The sequence below is a fragment of the Alligator mississippiensis genome, chromosome 4 (assembly GCF_030867095.1).
Source record: "Alligator mississippiensis isolate rAllMis1 chromosome 4, rAllMis1, whole genome shotgun sequence".
Lineage (NCBI taxonomy): Eukaryota > Metazoa > Chordata > Crocodylia > Alligatoridae > Alligator > Alligator mississippiensis.
Genome location: NC_081827.1, coordinates 91547455 through 91568060, shown reverse-complemented (window position 1 = coordinate 91568060; position 20606 = coordinate 91547455). Strand labels below are relative to the sequence as shown.

At 43.0% G+C, this 20606-nt stretch overlaps 1 protein-coding gene across 1 annotated transcript in view; it reads right to left on the bottom strand.

Moving 5' to 3' along the window:
* NUP205 (nucleoporin 205) overlaps positions 1 to 20606 on the bottom strand; it is a 93844-nt gene that overhangs the window by 61057 nt on the left and 12181 nt on the right. Inside the window, exons 3-8 of the mRNA XM_006261162.4 lie at positions 19368 to 19539; positions 14621 to 14765; positions 8635 to 8794; positions 7647 to 7875; positions 6259 to 6423; positions 3198 to 3373 (exon numbers count right to left, since the gene is read on the bottom strand). Coding sequence (XP_006261224.3) covers positions 3198 to 3373; positions 6259 to 6423; positions 7647 to 7875; positions 8635 to 8794; positions 14621 to 14765; positions 19368 to 19539 — 1047 coding nt within the window. The remainder of the gene's footprint in view (positions 1 to 3197; positions 3374 to 6258; positions 6424 to 7646; positions 7876 to 8634; positions 8795 to 14620; positions 14766 to 19367; positions 19540 to 20606) is intronic.

Sequence of the window (20606 nt, the reverse complement as noted above, 5' to 3'; positions counted from 1 at the left end):
GGAAAAAAAATAGCAAAGACCAGAAACAAGAATCAATCCTCAGGATGCTAAACAGTAAACAGATGTGCTGAAAAAGTTTGAAAGATTGCTGGTCTGAAATTTATTAGCGACCTGAAAAAAAGGTTAAGAGCTGCAAAATGTCAAAACTTGAAAATGAAATGAAGTCAAGACTAAAGGAGACCAAAGAAACTAAGGAACCTAATCAAAGCTAGATGACATTTCAGTCCAGCAGTAGATGTAATTCAGTGTTAAGTGAATGTAATCTGCACAGGGGTGGCCAACCCATGGCACGAGTGCCACAAGTGGCAAGGACAGCCTTTACATGTGGCACACAATAGATAAGGGAGGAAGCAGGAAACACAGTGATAGATAGTGCAGAGAGCATAGCAGCAGGCTGGGCAGGGGAAGGAGACTAGAGTGGTACTTGGGGAGGGTGCAGTGCTTACCTTGGGGCATATCTGCCAAAAAAAGGTTGGCCCCCACTGCTGTACAATATCTGAATTATGAAAATATATTTTGAGGTTCTAAATTAACTGCAGCTGCTCAAAAAAATCCACATTATCATGGACAGCTCAATGAAAACTACCGTTAGTGCACCAGCAATCAAAGTACACCAATGTAAGGATATTCAAAAATAAGGCAGTAGAAAAAGTAATGCTAAAATTATTGTTTTTATAGATAGATCAATAGATATGACCTTGACTAAACACCTTATTCAGCTCTAATCACACTAATTCAAGAAAGGATACCATGTAACTAACAGTACAGAGATAAGTGGAAAAAATAACAGACATGAGACATTTTTCTTGTGAAAAGAGATCACAAAGTCTGTCACTGTTTATTGTAAAGAGAAGACAGTAAAATGAAGTGCACAAAACAGAAGTCAGAAGTGCCCATAACAATGAATGGGCATGCATCGGGGAAAACTGGGCATTTTTATTTACCTATCCAAAATATGAAGAACAGCCAATGACATTTAAAAGGCAACAAATTTACAATTTAAAGATTATTTTATGTATAATTATCCTACGGACCTCACTATCACAATATTTTGATGAGAACAAAAGCTTATTAGGAAAAAAAATAGGTACTTATGTGGGGAAAAAGAGCATCAAAAGTTACGTAGTATAATTACGGGTATAGTCTCTTATGCTTCAGGGCCTAAGACAACCACAAACTAACAGAATTCGGAAAGAAAATATATTTTACAGGCAACTATTTGACCACTAACAGAAAAAGAAATAGCATAATTGATGGGCAGACCTGCTTTCCTGTCCTGGATAGCAAATTCTGTTCCTAAAGAATTCCAGTCAAAACCAAAATATTCCAGTGAAAAGCTTTGATTTTGACAAATCCGCAACTAATTAACAAAAAGTCCTGCCCACTTCTAAATGAAAGTCATTACTACAATGCAAGTGTTCAAAGACCTACCTGAAATAAGTCCAGCTCCTAATGAACACATTATCTACATTATAGATTCAGCCTTTGCTGGCAGCCTTGGTAGAAAAGCCACTGCCTGTTACAGTACATCATTTTCCTACAGGGATGTTAAACTCATCCAACCACGTGGGCCAGATAAGGGACACTGAGCTGATCTGTGAGCCAGAACAGGATTGAACCCCTGTGCAATGCCCAAGGCACCCAGTCTAGCCCATGTGCTGCACACAACATGTACTGGTCCTACATAGGGCTGGCATGGGACATGCACTCCCCACAGCACACAGGCTGGACCCAGTGCTTCAGGTGACAAAGGGAGTTGGTTCAGGGTGCAGGGGACATATAATGCCCTGCTGGACAGGCCCTGCGCACTGTGTCCAGGGAGTCTGAACCTGCTGTGCCATGTGCAGTGCCAGGTCTCCAGAGTGCCCATGCACAGTTAACTTTGGGGCTAACAGGCGCACGAATGGTAAGTTGGACTAGCTGCTTGTGCTGCACACAGCACAGGGAGCCACCACAGGACATGCACCGCATACGATGCCCTGCCGGACCGGCTCTGTGGGCTGGCTCTGACAGCTCAATCCAGACCAGTCCCAGAGCCAGAATGCACGTCCAATCCAGAGGGTCACTGCATGCAGCCCTCACTCCAGACCAACCCCTGTGCTGTGTGCAGGGTCCACTGCACGCAGGGCCAGAGACAAAGTCAGCATGTGCAGTCAGTCCAGAGACTCATAGGCCAGATCACACAGCTCCATGGGTCCTTTGTTTGACACCCCTGCCTTACTATAACTCCATGTAGTTGCTACAGAACAAGACTGAAGCATGCTGATGAGGCTATGGAAACAAAAGATGCTTGCTGATATTATTAGAGCCAAGCCTGGTCTATGGGTTAGGAAAAGGATTTAAATGCTAAACTATTTAACATAAAAATATTTTTAAGCAGAGTAGCATTTAATTAAACAATCTACGTTATGCTTATGTGCCCTCAAAAAGATCCTTAAGGCTTTAGGGAGGGTTTTCTTTCCAGACATTGTTTTCATTCTGCCAACCTAAGATGAAGAAAAGGATAGATCCAAAACACACACAGGAAGACTTCAATCATCATTTGGCAACTCGATCCAAAATGCACAGTTTGATACAGTGAAAGTCACAAAATAACGCCTTCACCAATTAAATGAAAATCCTGCACTTTTCCCAGAGCTCCACCTTGCAGTGCATAGCTACAAGGTCTTACACAAATGAAACAGCTCAGACTGCTTCGTGCACATCACTTTTCACTTGTGCAACAGGAGCATTCCTGTTTCTGATCATTCAAAATATTGTCACAGGGACAATATTCTACTACAGGAAAGGATAACACCCCAGAAGTCTGTAATTAAGAAAAATGTAAAAACCTACAGAGACAGCACGGTTGTACCACTGATCCTTTCTCAGTCAAAAGTCTCCAACTGTGCTATTATACCTTAAAAAGCAGTAATATTCAGTAAAATCATAAATATTAACAAACTTTTTTTTAAATGTCACTATACTTTCCAAGTTGGATTTTTAACACATTTATATTGGAAAACTAAAGCTCTAAACTGTATTCATTTCAAACAGTTGCACGTTTTCTGAGTCCAAGCATTCAAGAGTATGGTGTTAGATGTCTTAGAAAACACTCTAAATTTTATGAAATTGTTATATGGTTCTGAACATGAAATCTGGATTGCATGCACAAAATTCTCAGTAATTGTCCATCCAAACACACACATACAACTTACTTTCATTGGCATGAGTGCAAGGAAGTCTGTGACAAGGTTATGAACTTTGCGAATGTAAAATTCTTCCTGATAGAAATTTTCAGATCCCACAACTGATTCAGTAAGGAAGAGGAAGACATTATCAGCAATAGCTAGCTCTGCCATTGCCTCGTCTGCCTCAGTGAATTCTGCAAGAGCTATAGAGAGAATTAAGGAGAGAGAATATAATTATCTGTTACCAAAAAACCCAAACATGTGGTTAAAGTTTCTGGCTCACCTGCAAATCAACCAACTTAAACTACCTAAGTCCTTCTGATGTACAAAAGAGTCGACACCAACAGTGATGCAAATATTGAGTCACATTCCAAAATATAACACACTTAACAATTCACTGCACAACACTGGTGTGACCAAATCTCATTATACAAGACTGTTGGGTCCCATTAATTAGTAATTAAAATGATCTTTTAATTAAAACTTCACAATATCAAGATCTTTTATGTTTTAACATCAAAGGAAAGCTATTCTAGAACAGATTCAGTTCTGACCCACTGCAGAATTTGGAAACTTCAAACTACAAAATATACTGGAGTTAAATATTTTTCATGATACACTCTATATTCCAATACCTAGCTATAGTGGAACTGATGCTTAAACTCACTACAGGTTTCCCTCAATTTATGCGGGTTTCATATATGTGAATACGCTCTTACGCGAGATAAATTCACTCTTATGCAACTGAGGCTCCACTTGTCCCCACTCGCCCCAGACCCTGGGCTGCACTGTTCCGTGGTGCAGGCTGTTTTCGGGTCTGCTGCAGCAGGGATTAGGATGAGCGGGAGAAGCAGAGGCCCTGGACTGCAACAGGCAGCAAGACAGCAGGAACTGTGAGCGGGTGTGGGGCACAGGACAGGGGGGGCCTGCCTCTTGCTTCTACCAACCCCCCGGGAGGGCTGCGGGCTGGGGGGGCTGTGCCGGACTCTTCCCAGGGGGGTGTGGGCCCCCAAATCTTCGTGCAGGACAACAGTAGGCTGCCACTGCAGGCTAGGGCTGGCAGCGCCACTAGGCTCTCCCCGGCACTCAGCAGGCATGTTGAGGGCGCTACGGTAATTTTTGGGCTGTCAGCAGCCCCCTCCCAGGGCCACTGCTGCAACCCCCAGCCTTGCTTGCAGGAATGAGGTAGCAGCAGTGGGAGGGGGGCTGCTGACACCCCAAAAATTGCCATAGCGCCCCCAACCTGCCTGCCAAGAGCCAGGGAGAGCCTGATGGCATCACCGGCCCCAGCCTGCAGCGGCAGCCTGCTGTTGTCCCACACACACATCCAAGGACCCATGCCCCCCCGGGAAGAGCCTGGCAGAGCCCCCGAGCCTGCAGCCCTCCCGGGGATATGTAGAAGCAAGAGCTACACCCCCCCTGTCCTGGGCCCCTCACCCACTCACAGTTCCTGCCACTATGCTGCCTGTTGCAGCCCTCAGAGCTGCTGACAGGCTACACCGCCCCCCTTCCCCGCCCCTTCCCTAGTACCAGCCTCACTCCCTCGGGAACGTATCCCTATTTGTTCCATTATAAAGTGGGTTCGCTTTATGCAAATTTGATTTATATGCTGCTCTCCAGGAATGCATGTACCGCATAAAACGAGGGAAACCTCTGGTGCAAAAGATTAAGGATGCACCAATAAAGATTTTTTGGGCCGATACCAGGGGGTCGGGTCGGACTTGATGATCTGTTCAAGTCCCTTACGACCCTACCAACTATGAAACAACTATGAAACCACTGGCCAATTATTAACGAACCATATCAGCTGATAAAGATCTGATAGCCAATACGCAAACCCAGCAGCTTGGTAAATCTGGTGGAAAGAAGAGACAGGGAGCAGGGAAGGGGATGGGAGAGGAGCAGAGATCGAGGTCCCTGTGGTGAGGGAGAGAGTGGGGCAGGGGCAGTCGATGCACAGTTGGGGTGGGGTGGGATAGAGCCACAAGCGGTTTGTCCAAGGGGCATGGGAAGTGCTTCCCGCTGCTGCATGCACCCGCTGAGGAGGCATGGGCAGGCGGTGTACCCCCTGGATCTGTGCGCGGGGCGAGGGCGGGCTGCTGCTGCAGGCTGGGGCTGGTGCCAGGCTCTTAGTGACAGAGGGGGTTGGGCTGGGGCTGCGCTGAGGACAGGCAATGGTGGCGTTGGGAGGAAGGGGCTCTGGGAGGCTACAGCAAATTTTGGTGTAGTCCACTCTTTAGCCCTCCCTCACACCCAAGAGCCGCCGCCACCCACCCTGAGTGCAGCCCTGGCCCAACCCCCCTGCCGGGAAGAGCCTGGCACCGCCCCTGGCCTACGGTGGCAGCTCACCCTCGTTCCACACACAGATCTGTGGGGCAAATGCCTTTCATGCCTCCTTCGGGGGTGCACGCAGTGGCAAGAGCCACCTCCCATACCCACTGGACAAGCCGCTTGAAGCTCTGTTCCGTACCCTGCCCAGGCAGCACCAGTGCCTGTCCCTGCCCCACTCCATCCCTTGCTGTGGGGACCTCAATCTGCCCCCCCATGCCCCTTCCCCTCAACAGACTTACCAGCTGGATACTGCTCTCCACACAGCCAGACTACACTCCTGGCCCTGTGCGTGCTGCAGCTGCGCCCCTGCACACGGCATTTATTGGCAACATTATCAGCCACATAACCCAAAAATAGCTGATTGCCAATAATGACAATTTTCCTTTTATCGGAGCTGATACAATATGGACCAATGTATCAGTGCATCTCTACAAAAGATTATAATACAAATCTATTTTTGTTTCTTAAATGAGAGATTTAGGCAATGAAGTAACATTAATGCTCTTAAGATACAATCTCTCATATTTTTTTAGTATAACATTAACTTGCAAGTGAAAGGGAGTTTGCATATTACATATGAAACTACAAATATTTTTAAACTTGTGCACATTTCAAATGATGCGATTCCCAACAGCCAAACTTCAAGTACTACAGAACAACAGTAACACAACTTTATCATGCAAAAAATAAGTTATTGTAGCATTTACAAATCCTGAAGACTTGGCTGTAACAAGTCTGCTCCTTTGGATCAATTTACCTGTTACATCAGATAATTGAGATATTCCTCGCAAAGCCAATGCCCATGCTAATCTAACAGTAGCTTGCAGTCCTGGTAGTTTCCATGGCTGAGATTCCTGAAGACGAGTATGGATTGTTGCTATATACTGTCTCTCTGTTAGCAGAGGCAGCTGGTGCATCAAATCTAGAAAACAAATGACTCATCATTTTATGGAAGACTTTAACTTTAAACACTTATTTCCATTAAAATAAAGATCTAGTATAAAGATACACTTTTATCACAATTAATCTTTCTTCTTCGTGTATTAAAAAGTTAAAACTTTCTGTACCTTTTTAACTGATCAGTTGATTCTCTCAAATGGTCTGAAGGCTAAATAATTTATTGTATGCATCTATTTAAATAGGCTTTATTTAAACCAAAATATTTCTTCATATAAAAGCATCTGGTGCAGGCTCTGAATGCATGTACAAAGCTATGTATCAAAGTAACAAAATCAACCTAAAAACTTCCAAAAACTTCCCCTTCCAAAACCAAGAACTTCACTCTCTTAAACACTAACTTTAGTTAGTGACCTTACAACAAGCTCTTAAAATTATCAAATTCAGACTCAATCAGCCTAAAAGGGAAGAAAATTCCATAGCAAGGGAACTAACCAATTCCTATGGATCATATTCAACTGAGAAACAAACGCTGTTCTCAGTTTCCTCGGTTAAAAAAAAAAGAATCTCTCATTACACACTGAAATAACAGCATGAATGTGCAATTACTCACTCCCTTGCATCTCCTTTATTAAAAAAGAAAGGAAATTCCATGCAGTTGCTGTATGTACTGCACTGAAATTAATAACTGAAATGAACAAGTCAATATAACTGTTCGTCAACTGGGCCATTTCCTCTATAAATATAAGAATATATACATGCAAAAAGACTAAAGTATACATAGCTCTTTGTTGCCAAAAGCCATTACAAACATAAACATATTAAGCCTCATCAGCCTGTCAGAATTACTCTCAGCCCCATTTTACATGAGGAAATGAAGTCACAAATAATTTAAGTGAATTAGGGAGAAGAACTAGTGTAAAGAGGTAGAATTAAAACTGAAGAGATCTCGGCTATGAGTACTCTATTCACTTTCATTTCAACTTACATAACAAACCACAGAGTTTTGTCTCTACTACTAAGCACAGTACCTCAGGTAGTCTTAAGGTTAACATTCATCCCACTGAAGTATTTTCATTATTCCAAGAAATATCCTGCTTGCTATGTATACCCCAGAAATGTATATGCCTTACTATAGTAAATTATAAGTACTCACTGTAAATCACTGTATCACCAGCAGTAAATTTGGTTAAATAGTAAAGTACCATTATCCATATTTTAAAATCCTCAGAAAAGCACCACTCTTACCTTCTTGATCCTCTGTGCCTTGTTCTAGAAAACTGACATCAAAGCAGTAAAGGAGAGCCATGAGGAGAGACAAGTTAACACTGTCCAGTGAGCCATCAGCTTCAACCGTCACTTTCTCCAGGTAACTAATAAGTATAAGAGTATCGTCCTTGCTGAGGGGTGACTGGCAGGTCCAGACAAACAGGCTTTCAGCTAATGATAGTCGGCATTCTTTGATGAGGTCAGAAACCTTTAAAAAAAAATCAAATTTAAATTTTGCACGTAATAAAATCAACAATTTTGGCCAATACACCAGAATCACTAGAAAGATGAGGAAACAAGAGTACTGAAAGACATGGTAGTTAGCCAGGAAAAAAAATCTTGGTGCCCCTGACCAGTTCCAGGCTACAACTACTGTCAGGAACTAGCTGGCTCTTCCCCTACTACCTCAGCAATGGCTGCAGCAGCATACAGGCTTCAGAGACTCCCATAATCCAAATGCAACAATGTGTATTAGCAAAAAACCAAAAAACCACTGCTACCAGAAGAAAAATAAAAGGCACCTAACAACTGTCCTAGTCCAGAACCATTCATGAAAATATGAAGTTCCATTCTGTGTTCACTGGCTGTGAAATAACCAACTGACCAGCCTGTGACTGTCCTCCACTATCTTCCACCTATCTTTCTACCCAACACAGACCAACCAGCTACTGAATTTCTTCCACACGAGAACTTGCTTTTTTTTCAGTACTATGTCCCACATGACTATTAAAAGCACAGTCTGGCTGAGCCATTCCTATTCTCCACCGCTTCCCTGGTGTTCTCATTCCAAACTGCTCCCAAATGGAAGCAGGAGCAGATGGGGAGAAAAAGGTGTACATTTTAATTAAGTGAATAAACTACCATTGGAATTTTACTTTAAAAAAATACCCACCTAAATTTAAGTACATACATACTTATAACTGCTTACAGAATCTCTTCAGTAATTCAGTAGAACAACACTCTTTACCTCTTTGCGATGTTTCTCACTGCCCAGGCCACGCTCCCTCTGTAGTTTTTCAAACTCGTTGTTCAAATCAATATGAGACACCAGAGTGAGGATCTTCTGAGTCAAACCCTGTTCCATCAGCTCATCTGTAAAACGTGTTGTCATGGACACCAACTCTGGACTTCAATGAAAACAGACAATATGTTTAGAACTATATGGCAAATAATGTTATTCCTGATCACTGCAGAAGAAATCTGCAATGTATAAAATGAACAAAACCTACCAAATTTATTTGAAAACTGCAAAAAACAGACATTAAGTAGAGAGAGAAATTAAAAGAGCATTTATTTTATATATATATGACTCAATATTTGCAAATGCTCTTTTAATACACACACACACACACACACACACACACACATATATATATATCTATCAGTAAGTAGCATTCCCTTCAAGTCTTTGGATAAATGGCTACAAACTCCTGAAATGGCAAAGTTTCCAGAATTTGGGATTGAGATGACCCTATAACAAAGCAGCTACTTAATTTTTTTTGTCGAATGACACTATTCACCACACAAGGCAAATGTACCTTAAGGCTATAAAAGCCATGTTATCAAGTAATCTTTTTACTCCCATATATTTAACATCCTAGAGTATAAGTGTCTTGTACATACATATTTCAATTTATGAAATTTCAAAATGCAAATCTTTGTAATGAAAAAACAAAATTCTATTGAACATTATTTATTTTGGTGAGTAGGAAGATAACTGATACATAAACTTCTCTGACAGAAGTGGAGAATTGCCCACTTAAAAGTAGCATTGAAACTGGTTCCTTCCCTTCCAGAATCTATATCAATGAGAAGTACAGACAGCAAGTGGTAGAGTTATTATTTATATAGTACCAATGTCAAATAAGGCATTTCACAAAAGAGCTATATTCCTTCTCCAAAGGACTTTCAACCTAAGTTAAAAACAAAACAAAAGGATGTGAGTATAATATGCGGGACCAAGAAGGAAGAGCGGGGAAAAAAGATATTAAGATTTTACAGGCAACTGGAAGACTACGGATAACTATCTTTTTTCCTGTTAATACTAGTTCTAGTATATTATAACTATCTCAGAAAAATACACACTGTAGAAGCAGATTTTGCATTGGAAGTCAGAGGAGGAGAGGGGTAAGGGGTAACTATCAAAGTCCATCTCTCACAGATGCTTCCTGTTCATCATAAGCCTGAAAAGATGAAATTCAGCCTTCCCCCACTTGAGAAAGATTTTATTCAACATCTCTTAACCAAGAGGCCACTCGTTAGATGTCAGCTATGTATACTGGTTTGGCAAAACATTGCTCTGTCTTCATATGAAAATTAAGGTGCAATCCAAAAGGTATTTTTGTTTGCTGTCCCTTGAGACACTCAAAAAGCTTCCAGAAATAAGGAAACTGTTTCCAATCAGATGGTATATTCTCTAGAGAAATAACAACATAAATCACTGTCGAAATATACATCTGATGTAACTGTAATCTTCCCAGACAACAGATTCCTTAACAAAAAAGAATCTGTCCTTGTCAAAATAGGTATGAAGAGCCAGGGTTCCAGAAATGAACACTTTTACAAGGGATTCCTAACTCTATTTGAAAAAAACCTAGCTATTAGTGTCAGAAGTAGCTACGAAAATGTTTCTCTTTGGCCAAATAGAATTCCATAAAGCCAAAGGCATTTAAAAAGGATTTAGTAAATACCATATTTACTCCAATATAAGATGAGGCTTCCCCCCAAAAAAAACATGGGGGGGAGGGGAAAGGCTGGTCTTACACTCACATACAAGGAAACAGCATTAAATATACTGCCTCTTTGAACTGCTGCTAAAAGCAGCATATGCTCAGTAATGGAAGTCACCACAAAGCTGATTAAATGCAGCCAACACTTAGCATAAATAAAACACACATGGCCCGTACTGGGCAAACATGCTGATGGGAACCACCTATTACATTTTTTCTTTTAATTTTGTGTCTCAGGAAAAAGTAGCCAGTTCCAAATTCTATTGAGTGAGCAGAAGTCAATCATTCAAGTCTGTGTACCACTACCACTGGCCTGTATCCTAGCACCCAGAGACATCAGCCTGGGGCTTCTGATGCTCCCAAATCCACGGCAGACATTCTAATATTATTAAAAAACTCCTTGGAGGCAGAAGGAGACAACAGGGACCAGAGCGCCACCATGATGGAGGGGATGGAGCAGGGGGCTGAGGCCAACACCGCTGGCCTGGACCCCTCCCCTGCTTCTTAAAGCCAGGGGCCGGAGTGCCCCCCCCCCCCAATAGCCAACGGGGAGAGGGAGGCCTCAGGGAAGAGGGGAAGGAGGGAGGGAGGGAGGGGAGGCTGGGTTACTGGTGGGTGCGCCCTGCCACAGCAGCAACTGCCACTGCCATGGTTGCAGGCCCTGGCCCAAAGCAGTGGAGGGGAGATGGGGAATAGCCCCAGCCCAAAGCGGCAGGGGAGAGCAGGGAGCGGTCCCAGCCCATGCCTCAGCCCAAAGCAACAGGAGGGAGGCAGGGAGTGGCCCTGGCCAGAAGTGGGTGGGGGGCGAGGGGGAGCGGGGTGGGGAGCGGCTGCAGCCCCAGCCCTGGCCTGAGGCAGGGGGGGCGGGCTGGACCCAGGCCTCCGTCCCTGGCCCCCCCCCCCATCATTCTTAATGGGAAATTTGCTAGTAGAATCATTAAAAAATAGGATTGGAAGGAACCTCAGGAAGTCGTCTAGTCCAATCCCCTGATCAAAGAAGGACTATCCTCAACTAGATCACCCCACCCATGGTTTTGTCTAGCTGGGTCTTAAAAACCTCTAAGGATGGGAAGTTTGCAACCTCTCTAGGTAACCTGTTTCAATGCTTTACTACCTCCTAGCAAGCAAGTTCTTCCTAATATATAACCTAGACTTCCCTTGCTGCAACTTGATACCATTGCTCCTTGTTCTGTCATCTCCCACCACAGAGAACAGTCCAGCTCCATCCTCTTTGGAACCCCCTTCAGGTAGTTGAAGTCTGCTATTAAATCCCCTCTCAGTCTTCTCTTCTCCAGACTAAATAAGCCCAGTTCCCTCAGCGTCTCCTCAGAAGTCATGTCCCCCACAGTCTCCTCACCATTTCCACTGCCCTCTGCTGGACTCTCTCCAATTTGTCCACATCCTGTCTGCAGCAGAGGACCCAAAACTGGACACGGTACTCCAGATGTGGCCTTGCCAGTGCTGAATAGAGGGGAATAATCATTTCCCTATCTCCTTGCAACACTCCTACTAATGCAGCCCAGTATGCTGTTATCCTTCGTCACAGCAAGGGCACACTCTTGGCTCAGATTCAGCTTATTGTCCACTTGAACCCCCAAATCCTTTCCTATGCACAAGCCCCAAGCCTTGGAGTTCAGATACCCCCTTGTCCCATTTGCCCCTGGATAAAAGGTTGTAGGAACAAGCTAGAGGAAAAGCCTGAGATCAATCCCCCATCAACCAAAATGGAAGACTACAGTAGACTTCCGCAGGGTGGCCTGCCTGCAATACAATGGACTGGTCTCCACCCCCAGCTACACCAAGTCATTCAAGGCCAGGAAGAAGGGGATCTTACCTGCCAGGTAGGTAAAACCACCTGGGCTAAAACCATCATCATGGCATCTCCCCTGTCAGGTAAGCATAGGAAACTAGCTTTTTCCTTAAAAATAAAAACATCTCTCTGTCTATAGATATCTATCTATATAGATATAACTATATATATATTTTGTGTTCGCCAAATCAGCCAAATCAATTCCAAATCTGAGAGTCATTCAAGAACTGTATGTGGCTCTACTACCAGCAAACATCCTCCACTCCTGCTTAGGGCTTCAGATGCTTCAAAATCCTTTGGCAGGCATCCTATCTGCAAGCCCAAGCCCAGAGACTTGGGGTTCAGATGCCCCTCAAAACTCAAGGATAGGTTAATGCAGCCCATTTAAATAATATACATGATACTGTCCATTGTACTCAGTCCCCCTTGGTGCCAACTCTTTTTAAGTAATGTGAGCCACTCCTGAATACATTTCAACTTCCTCTTCACTCCCACAGCTGAGCTGTGCCTTCCTTTCCCATTTCCAATGATTCTTGTTTCTTCACCAGCCTTAAATGTCTGGCAAACATCACCAAACAGGGTCCCAAACAGAATCCCCGTCACCTCCTCTCTCAGCCTGTCGCATATAATTAGTGTGGCCTCACCCTCCATTAGGTGGAGCAAAAGGTGCATCAATAGATGGGTTCCATATTGGATCAGCACTAATATAAGGCAAATTTACAGTATTGACAATCAGCATTTTTTGGCTGACGTGGCCGATAAATACCACAAGCACGCGCAGCCCCAACTGCAGCCGCAGCACGCAGGCAGCCAGAAGTGCAGCCCTGCAGCATGGAGAGCAGCTGGGTCTGGCTGGCAAGTCTGTTGTGGAAGAAGGGAAGGGGTGTGGGGGGAGGCAGAACAAGGCCTCCGCAGTGAGGGAGGGAGTGGGGCTGGGGCAGGCATTGCCCAGCCAGGGCGGGGCACAGGATGGAGCTTCGAATGGCTGGTTCAGGAGGTATGGGGAGGGGGTAGCAGCTCCTGCACCTGCATGCACCCCAGGATGGGGTGTATGCCCCCAGAGCAAGGACAGGCTGCCGCTGCAGACCAAGGCTGCGCCAGGCTCTTCCCAGTGTGGTGGCCGAGCCGGGCTGTGCTCAGGGTGGGTGGTGGTGGCATTGGGAGTGGGGGTTGCGGGGGCTATGGTGAATTCTGGGGTGGCTGCAGCACCCCCCGCCATAGCCTCCATCCCAGCGCCGCCGCCACCAACCCTGAGTGCAGTTCCCGCCCAGTCCCACCTCCAGGAAAAGCCTGGCACCACCCTCAGCCCACAGCAGCAGCCCTCCCTCATCCTGTATGCAGATCCAGGGGCACACCTCGTCCTCCCCCCCCCCATAACAAGTTTCCAATGATGAGTAGGGGGCTAATTAGCACACAGATCCTTTGTCGGGGGGGATATCTGGAGTACACACACACACGAACTGAGCACTGCTGAGCTATGGAGTCACCATAGCTGGAAATGCTGTTGACTCTGCTGAGGCCCAGCCCAATTAACTATACGGTAAATCATGAGCTTCTTGGCTTTGGATTAATATCATGCATAGCTTGTATTCTGTCTGAACACCTGCCAAAGTGCTACTTAAAAGTGTGTTTATGGAGTACCTGTGCTAAAACTTGCAGCAGGTTCAAAAAAAGTTCAATGCATCATTTCTGGGTAAACTAAGTCTATGGGTACTAACAGTATATGCAAATTACTACAGCTACATTCATTTCAAGGTCAGTTTTTTCAAATTTGTTCCCCACTTCCACATGCTCAGGGAGAACAGGGTCTACCAACAAGGGTGGGGAAAGGGCTGCAGGGGGAAGAAGTAGGGAGGGGAAGAGGGCAAAGGGGCTAACTGACCCCCCCAGATTTATTTTCCCTGCTGTACCAGAATGAGGTTAACAAATTGAAAGCAAACATCCAATAATTAGGTTCTATACCTGGAAAATTATGTCACATTTCTAAATTTTCCATATATAGAATCTAATTACTGGGGAGTTTATAATCAGGGTCTTATATTTGAGCAAGTACAGTAAAGAGTAGTAGGTTAGACTGATAACAAAAAGAGCACCTAAGCAAAACTTTGCCACCAAGCCACTAGATCAGAGATATCCCAACCTACTTATGCTATTTCGGTCAAATTCTATTGGTATTTTTCTCCCAAGGATTCAACTCATCTTTTTTGTATTTCTTCAGAGCGAGGAATTAACTCTCAGAAAGCCCAAGAGTAGACTCAATAAATAGAATTTGATTTTATGCTTTCCAAAGTGGCTAAAGATCTGAAAATATCTAGGTCCCCCAAAATTAGTCAGCCTTAAAAACCACAAATAAACAGCACAGATAAAATGTACCCTTTATCCAACTCTCCCAAAATAGGCACTTGAAAACAGACCTGAGTTCCAGCGTCCATGTTTTGCCTCTCCGTGACTGGACAAGGGCCCGTAGCGAATTGGAAATGCACCTCTTTCCATCCCAGTACAAGAGAACAGCCACTAAGCCCCGTGTAAGGCCAGGAAAATGAGGTTGCTGGTGCTCTCCTACAGAATGAAAAAATATGAAAATCACAAAACAAGTCTCAACATATACAAATACAAATTGCATTTTTATATTTCTAATGATCATTGGGTGCATCTACATGTGCATTTAGGCATGCCTAAATTTAATGCACTTTAGCTTAATGAGCATTAAGGCGATTTAGGCTTGCGTCTACACATGCACGCATTAAAAACCCATTAACTCTGTGTGCACAGACTGACATGAAACTCAAGTTAATCCCAAGTCAGTCCATATACGGGGTTAATGTGCCTTAATGAGTCTACATGTGCATTAATGCACTTAAGCTATTCATGCCTAAATTTGATACCTGCTTTTGCAGGTATCAAATTTAGGTGTGAACAGCCTAAAAATCACAATTTTTAAGGTGCATTAAGGGCACACATGTATAGACACACACCCTTAATGTGACTTAAATAGAGCTAAAGCACCTTAAACTGGTATGTGTAGATGTGCCCATTACATTACAAAACTAGTAAAAACCCACCAAGCTCAAAATTTTGATGTTAGTGCACTGCTCTGTTTTATGAACCATCAATGCAGTTTGTTTCAGGTCTGTCCAAAGAGTTCCTGATGTTTGGGCATCTGCTCTTAAAACTCAAATTTAAGTATTAAAGGATATCAAGGGCTTAAAAAACAAGAAAAACAAGTTTAACAAATCTCTGGATGCTGCATTTCATACAAGTGTTTATTTTAAGTACGTAAAAAGCACAATCAAAATTTCAATAACAATTTAAATTACGTACTGGAAAGGGAGGTTGTCCTAATCTTAATCTACACTGGAAATCTCCATTTTCAATTTAATTCATTTTCAAACTTCATACTGGTCTTTCAAATCTGACAATCATTACCAACAAGATTATCTTCACAATTAATAAAAATACACACATTCATAAAAGATGCATGTGAAATATGACAAAAGTGGTTGATAGTGATCACTAGCAGATTTTTTTTAAATAACTGTAAGATTAGTTTTCTGCCTGCCAAGTAACATAAAACTATGTTCAGTTATATTATTAATCCCCTGGAGATTAGTTATGATATTCTGGTACGGCCATAAATTCATTGTTCAAATAAATTCACACTTTACAGAACTAACCACAATACTGTTTCATGAAGAAATTCAAAATCAACTATATGTTGATTAAATTTAAATCAAATTTAAATCAGGTAGTAGGTAGTTAAATCAAATTTACTACCTACTAAATTTGATTATAAGAACTTGTGTAATACATAGTCAAAACAACTAGTGTATTTTCCCAAAATAACAACTGTTAGAGACTGGAATGCCTGTTACATAATTCCATAACCAGGACACAACCATAACTGACAATCTTCCTGCCACAACTGAGAAAACTAACAGTACGAAACATCAGACTGGATACCTCCCAGGAGACATAACCACACACTGGACTACCACATTGACCGTTTCAGGAAGAAAGCTAACAACAAAATTCTCAAAAAAGAAAAAGTCAGGACCACAACTTCTCTCCCTCAGAAAGAAGAGCCATACAGTCCCTAAGACCCAACAACAAAATAAATAATCAAATCAGGGAAAAAGGTGGAACTATAGTCATCCTCAACTGTCAAGATTATGTCAATGAAGCCAACAGACAACTGTGTGACACCAAATACTATAAAGAACTTGGAGAGGATCCCACACCAAAACCTGCTCTGGAACTGGAAAATATCACCAGATCCTTCCCATGCCAGTCTAAAAAAAAACTGCTTCCACTTACCCCCACTCTCCTACCCCAGGAACTTTCTATATGCTCCCTAACGATCCACACATAAGGAAACCCTAGCAGATGCATCATATCCAACTGTGGCACCTCAATGAAGAAGGGATATCAGGATTCACAGAAACTATCCTGAAACCACTTGTCACTCAAAGAGCAAGTTTCCTCCAAGACACCACCACCATACACTTGCTCAACAGAATACAGAATATCAACCACCTTCTCCAAGAAGGCCATACTTACAGCCATGGATGTCACCAGCCCATACACTAACATCCCACACCATGAAGGCACAGCTGCCTACCTGAAATACTTAGAAGAACACGAAGTACACTCAGATTTGCAACTTGTTGCATAAATCAATCGCTTCATCCTCACCTGCAACTTTACTTCCAACAATCAACACTTCCTCCAAACCATGGGCACAGCTACAGGCACAAAGATAGTCCGTCCTTCAATATACCAACCTCTTCATTAGTCATCTGGAGGAAAAAATTTTAGAAAACTATACAAACAAACCTGCGTTATACCTGCATTACACAGATATTTTCACCATCTGGACTGAACACTTGGGACTCTCTTACTGATTTCCACCACAGGTTTAACAACTATCATCCCTTCTATGCTAATATCAACCTTCTAGATACCATAATCCATATCCAAGATGGCACCTTACCAACTACCTTATACAAAAAACACAGAGATCACCATACATATGTCCACAAGACCATCAGTTATCCCCAAGATACCAAAAAATGCTGTAATCTACAGTCAGACCCTCAGATATCACTATATCTGCTCTGAGGATGCCCAGCTCATTATGCCCAGCTGAGCAATCTAACAAGGATGCTCTAGTAAACATAATGGACATTTGAAAGAGCTATTAATACCCTGTAATAACCTGCTACAATACAAACCTGCTACTGCACACACCTGGTCATCACCTACCACCCCACATTGGAACGACAAGAAGAATCACCAAACAACTACAGCCTATACTTAACAAAAATCAAACGGAGAAAAAAAATATTTCTAGCCCCTCCTCTCCTGGGTTTCAAACAAACCTTTAACCTTGTCCAACTCACCACCAGAAGCAAATTCCCCACAGCCTAACAGACATCAAAGGGGACACAGCCTTGCCTTAGCAAGAATTGCTTAACCTGCCATCACATCTCTACTGTTACTACAATCAACACCCCTCCCTAACAAAACTATCAGAATCCATGGATCCTACATATGACTTTCCTAAAATGTGATGTTATCTGATCCAGTACACCAAATGCCCTCATGGCAATTACATGAGTAAAACTAAACAGCAACTACACATCAAAATGAACTCTCACAGAAAAAAAGTAAAACAGGCAGAGACACACACACACACACACACACCATTAGGAGCATATTTCTCACAAAACAGCCACATCTTCTTTGACCTCATTAACCTCCCGTTCAAGGGAAATCAACCTAAGACCTTTAAATGGTGAACTTTGGAGCAAATATTCATCATCTGGCTGGACACTAAGAACCAAGAACTTAGAACTGATATCGGTTTTAGGGCTCATTATAACTTTATCTGATCCCTGAATTCTCCCTACACTTTAAAGCCCAAAAGGGAGGAAGGTCTTTTTCACCTTTCATCTCCCAATTAGCACCTTTTCTTCTACTAATTGTTTGGCTGCTGCTCCTAGAAATTTCTTCCCCCCCTCCTCACCACTCCCCTCCTGTCCTGTTCCTCCCCCCCACACTCCCCTCTTACAGCTGTTTTTTTTCAGTCATGCTGTGTTGGCTCTCACTGCTCAGACCTGATGAAGAATGTCTTGCATTCAAAAGCTTGTCTAACTAGATCCCAACTATACAGTTGGTCTAATAAAAAGATATCACCCAAAGAAATCCTTATATGTGAGAAAGATGGTAAGATCAGGTTCTGCTCCTTACTGCAGTGGGAGTCAAAGTCTGGCCCATGAATCTAAGTCATCCAACCCAGAGGTTCCCAACCCCCGGGCTCCAGCCTGGTAACAGGCCACAAAGGGTTGGCTGGTGGTCTGTGGGGGGGGGGGGTTGGCTGCCGGACCAGAAGTCTGGAAGTGACTGGCAGTCAACTCTTTTTCACACTGATTGTATATACTGAGTATAAAAAAAGGGCTGTCTGCCAGTCTGCAGTATGCCAATCACTTCTGGTCTGCAGGATGCTGGTCCACAGTTTGTTGGTCTGCGATTTGCTGGTCCATGGTCTAAAAAGGTTGGGAACCACTGATCCAACCCACAGGGCTCCCCACAGGTCTGGAAATTTGACAGCTTGGGAGCAGCTGCAGTGTTGATTGCCATGACTCAGGACCTATGGCAATTAACACTGCCACCACTGCTGCCAAATATTTGGACCTGGCAGAAGTCCCCTGGCCAGATGGCATGACCCTATGCACTGGACCGGGCCAGTGTGCAGTCCTGGACCTAGGGTGCAGAGTCAGTCCACAGGCCCAATCCAGTGCATGGGGCTGACAGCAGGCTCGGCACCCTAGCTGTTACTATTCAGTTACTTCCTACAAGATTTTTCTTCATGCTGTTTCAAAAATAAGGTATTATAATCCTGGCAATATTATATGCGAGAAAATATGGTACTATTGTTGCTTCCCCTTTTGCCAGGAAAAGAGACTCAGAACATTATTTATCTATTAAACTACAGCATCAATATGTATGTTAATTTTCCCTGAGAGCATCTTAAATGTAGAAGCTAAAACCCTGATCTAACAAAGTACTTAAGCATGTACTTAATTATAAGTAAGCAGTCTGTATCAGAGCTGCATTTCTACAACTCTCAACTACTCTTCCCTAGGATCAGTGAGTCCTTACCAGCTAGAAGGAGCTCAACAGCTGCCAATTCCCCAATATCAAAGAGGTCACTCAGGATAAAGGCCTCTCTGATAAGTTGCTCTGGCAAAAGTCTGGTTCCTTGCTGACCCTGGATAGCAACTCCCTCCGTACTTGCTTTCTGAATCTTCTCATGCTGTTGAGCATTCTTTGGCTGAAAGAAAACGAAGTAACAAGAGAAGTTACCAAAAAGATGAGATGCTAAATAATTAATCATTTCTGTCAGCACTTACCTGTCATCTAGCAAAGCTTGTCACATTTATCCTTCTTAAAGTTGTATTTGTAAACATGTTAGATTTTCATCACAAACACCAACTATATTTTTGCAGAGCTAGTAAATGTATCCTCAAAAACATCTCACACTGTCACAGAGTCTTGGGCTTCTTGTGAGACTACTGTCTCATAAAATTGGTGCCAAAGTTTAGTTTACTTGGAATAACTGAAGCTTCTAAAGTAGATTTTGATACCATCCCAATAGGAATTTTTCCAGGAGGACTGATCTAATCCTGATGAAAGCCATCATGAATTTTGATGAGAAACTTTTAAAGAAGGAACTGCTTTAAAAGTAACACATCTTCTCTTTTCAAGATGTGGCTCAACTGCTAAAATGCAGGGATATGAGACCTATGCATAACTCTTCAAGCTTTCAATCTACCATCCTTACAAATAAAAGTAAAAAAATTCTACTAGAAACGTGTAGGAAAGGTCAAATTTGTTCCATTATCTTTGGCAACATTTCTGTACTTCCTCAACAGTGAAGCAAGCCCTGCCCATTTATTCTTACTCCATGAATACCAATTCCCAGAAATGAGGAAATCTAGACACTTTACAGCACCCTGCACATCTGCCATTAAACATACCTGAGCAGACCAGCTCTGAGCAATGTGTTCAGGGCTACTGTCGAGGAGCTATGCTGCTTCATGTCCAGGATTTGATACAAATGAGAGCAAGTTGTCAAGGTATGCTTCTGAACAGCACACCCACGTTCAGCACAGAGGTTACAGGTATCTGATGCTCCATCAGTCAAGCACTGATGAGCTTTTCCACCTCATCCCAAACATGGAAGGAGGTACATTCTATGTGCCTTTTTAATTTCAAATGCTCACTTTCTCTGCCTGCTGAGAGTCTTAGGTAACTGTACCAAGAATATGGAAAATACAAGTAGAAAGGAATTTGTGTTCTGTGATTATACAAAGGATAAGGATGGGCTTTTCTCTGTGG